The following is a 3,770-nucleotide window of genomic DNA, read 5'->3' on the forward strand; positions in this document are numbered from 1 at the left end:
TAAAGGCAAGATTCCTATGTTGTTGCATCCAGATATTCCTTATTTTTGCATACTGTTTAGTTTCTCCGTAATTATCTTAATAAATTAATTTTCATACTGTTAAAACTTGAAAACTTACTTAAATAGAACTGTCTTTATTTCTCAGATTAAAAAAAATTCTGAGACTCTTAAACAGTTTTTTCTTAAGTTTTCTTCAAAGTACACAGAGATAATTAGTCTGTAAATAATAAACATTTCTTAAGTGATAAGAAACTAAAAAAACATTTAGAACTACAAATATTATTGAATATAACCTATGTGCTCTCAAAAACAAACAAAAAACAAAGGACAGAGTATGATTTCCCTTTCCTTCAGAATCATAAAATATGTTTATGTAAATTATAACCAGGACAGGTTGATCATATCAGCAAATAAGACATTTTTGGGTCTTCATTCTGAAAATTACATATTAAATTCACTAAAATTAGAGCAATTGAATGAAGAAGGGCCATTATGACTTCACAAATACAGTCCGGTAAAATATAAAAATATGATATTATGATATGAACTCAAATATTAACATTCTTGAATTTATTTAGATGCCACTAAAGTGCATGAAATATATTGCTGTGTTAGGTGGGACAAGTAAACACTTTGATACTTTGCCCACTATGTTAATTTGCACCTAGAAATATTTTCATCACAGATGAAAAAAGGCATAGTACCTAACATCTATGGGTCACGCACTATTTTAAATATTTCACTTTTATACCTCTTAATTTTTACTGCAATTCTATAAGGCATGTATCACTATTTCCCAGATTTACAGATGGAGGAACAAAGGCACAGAAAACATCATGAAGTTATCCATGGTCATACTACTAGGAATTACAAAAGAGAGAATTTGAAAACTCTCAATAAGAATCTAGAGTTTCTTTGGCCTATTCATTTTTTTTTTTTTTTTTTTTATTCATTAGGAATTTTACAGTAGTGAAGGAAAGTTGAAAAATTGTATTTTTTAGAATACAGCTGCCATGCTAGGATGCAGAGATGAAAGCCAAGCATACAGACTCACTACAAACAAATGATTGCAGACATTGTGTATTCGCCTGCTTATGAGGATCTAAAGGTGTGCTGGTGGTGCAAAGATTAAGCACACAGCTGCTAACTGAAAAGTTGGTGATTCAGATCCAACATCAGCTTCACGGGAGAAAAGACCTGGAGATATAATCTTGTAAACATTATAGCTTTGGAAACCTTATGGGACAGTTCTATTCTGTCCAGCAGGGTCCACGGAGCCTGAATCTACTCAGCAACACACAACAACATAAGGATTTATAGCACATAGGTGTAGAGAGTGAGATTTGATGCCAGGTTTGGCTTTGCTCTGTTACTCCCACAATCCTGTGATATTATTTCCATTTCCATTTCACTTTACAGGAAATTTTCTGATCTCTCTCAGAAACTTGAAATCATGGACCAAGGAAATAACTCTAGAAGGATTGAGTTTGTGTTGCACGGTCTTTCAGGTCCTCGAGAGCTACAGCTTTTCTATTTTGCATTTTTCACATTTTTCTATTCATCCGTTGTGCTGGGAAACCTCCTCATTGTGCTCACAATCCTCTCTGAACCTGCGCTACACACACCCATGTACTTCCTGCTCAGCAACCTCTCCTTCATTGATCTGTGTCTATCCACCTTTGCCACTCCCAAGATGATTGTTGACTTCCTCAAGGAGAACAAGACCATCTCCTTTGAGGGCTGCATGGCTCAGATATTCTTTCATCATGCCTTTACCGGTGGTGAAATGATGCTCCTTGTGGCCATGGCATATGACAGATATGTAGCCATATGTCGACCCCTGCACTATGCAGCAATCATGAATGTACACAAGTGTTCAGGTCTTGTCATGGGCTCCTGGCTCTTTGGAGTCCTGCATTCATTAAGCCAGTTGGTCTTCACAGTAAAGCTTCCATTCTGTGGTCCGAATAAAGTGGACAGCTTTTTCTGTGACATTCCCTTAGTTATCAAACTTGCCTGCACTGATACATATACCCTTGAGGTACTGATGCTTTTGGACAGTGGTCTAATGGGTATGATCTTTTTTCTGCTCTTGATCATCTCCTACACAGTTATCATGGTGACTGTACGATGTCAGTCCTCAGTAGGCATGGCCAAGGCCTGGGCCACCCTGACTGCCCATGTCACTGTGGTGACCCTCTTCTTTGGGCCTGGCCTCTTCATCTATGCCTGGCCTTTCAGCAACTTCCCAATTGATAAGTTTCTGTCAATATTCTACACTGTTTTCACCCCTCTCTTAAACCCCTTGATCTACACATTCAGAAATAAGGAGGTAATATCAGCAATGCAGAAACTGAGGAGGCGACAAGTAAGTTCCTAACAGCTCCTTGGCTTTCTTTTGTGATAATGACAACCATAATAAAGACACCCACTAATATTGTTTGCTATTGAAGCTATTTATGTTTGAACTAAGAAATTAAATGGATGGAGATAATTTCTTTTATATAGGAATGTTATTTGTTGCAATGTGAACTCTCACTACAAAATATCCAGACTTAAGGACTAAATAGTGAATAGGTTTGGTGAACTCATTAACTTAACTCAGAAACCAAATAGATTTATGTGCTTAACCTTGTATGCTGCAGATTTCACCAGCTTACAAATAAATGTGAAAACCTCGGCCCACAATTAATGTCTCTTTGTTTCAGCATATTAAATTGAAGTTTAGAATTACCATTCCAAGTTAGGGTTTCAATAAGTACACGCAAACATGGTTATGTCGCTCTATGTAAATGGAGGTTTTATTCAAAACACTGCTAAATATATGCCTTTGCTCTATGTATTCATTTACTGATCTCCAGGTCCTGCCATCTAATCTTCACCACCTGTCTCAGTTTTCTAGTGCTGCTCTAACAGTAATGCCCCCAGCAGATGGCTTCAACAAAAAGAAATTTATTCTCTCAGTTTGGGAGACTAGAATTCTGAATTCAGGGTGCCACTCTAGGTGACGGCTTTCTCTCTGTTACTTCTGGGAAAACTCCGGTGGCCTAGTGGCTAAGAGCTATGGCTGCTAACCAGAAGGTTGGCAGTTCAAATCCACCAGGTACTCCTTGGAAACTCTGTGGGGCAGAGCTACTCTGTCCTATAGGGTTGCCATGAGTCGGCATCGACTCGACAGCAGTGAGTTTGGTTTTGGTTTGGTCAGCTCTGGTGGAAGTTCCTTGTCATCAATCTTCCCCTGGGGCTAGGAGTTTCTCAGTTCAGGGATCCCAAGTCCAAAGAATGCACTCTGTTTCTGTCTCTTCTTTCTTAGTTGTATGAAGTAGTTAGCTCTCCTCTCTGCTTATTTGTCTCTTTTATATCTCATAAGAGATTAACTTGACACAACCTAATCCCATAGATATGTTCTGCCTCATTAACATAGCTGCCTCTAATACTGCCTCAACATCATAGAGGTTAGGAAATACAACACATAGGATAATTACATTAGATCACGAAACGGAGGACAACAGCACAATAATGGGAATCATGGCCTAGCCAAGTTGACACACATTTTTGGGGGACACAATTCAATTCATGACGCCACTCAATAAAGAACAAGTGAGAACACATATTTTTCAAAGCTCTCAAAAACTATCAGGTCATTGTTTGGGATTTTTTAAAGAAGTCTACATCTTTCGCTGTCCTTTCTGAATTACCGTAATGTCTGAAATATTATGGGACATGTTTTCTTTGCCTTTATAACATTTGTTTTTATAACAGAATAGTAA

At 37.8% G+C, this 3,770-nt stretch overlaps 1 protein-coding gene across 1 annotated transcript; it reads left to right on the plus strand.

Moving 5' to 3' along the window:
* Positions 1–1,108: 1,108 nt before the first annotated feature.
* LOC100655530 (olfactory receptor 4K15-like) lies at positions 1,109–2,510 on the plus strand. Its single transcript, XM_003423672.4, has one exon. The coding sequence runs from the start codon at positions 1,454–1,456 to the stop codon at positions 2,378–2,380; it is 927 nt and encodes a 308-aa protein (XP_003423720.4). The 5' UTR covers positions 1,109–1,453; the 3' UTR covers positions 2,381–2,510.
* The last annotated feature ends 1,260 nt before the right edge of the window (positions 2,511–3,770 follow it).

The sequence above is a fragment of the Loxodonta africana genome, chromosome 10 (assembly GCF_030014295.1).
Source record: "Loxodonta africana isolate mLoxAfr1 chromosome 10, mLoxAfr1.hap2, whole genome shotgun sequence".
Classification (NCBI taxonomy): domain Eukaryota; kingdom Metazoa; phylum Chordata; class Mammalia; order Proboscidea; family Elephantidae; genus Loxodonta; species Loxodonta africana.

Excerpts from the sequence above, each read along its gene's own strand:
- LOC100655530 (XM_003423672.4), top strand. The coding sequence starts at position 1,454 with ATGGACCAAGGAAATAACTCTAGAAGGATTGAGTTTGTGTTGCACGGT.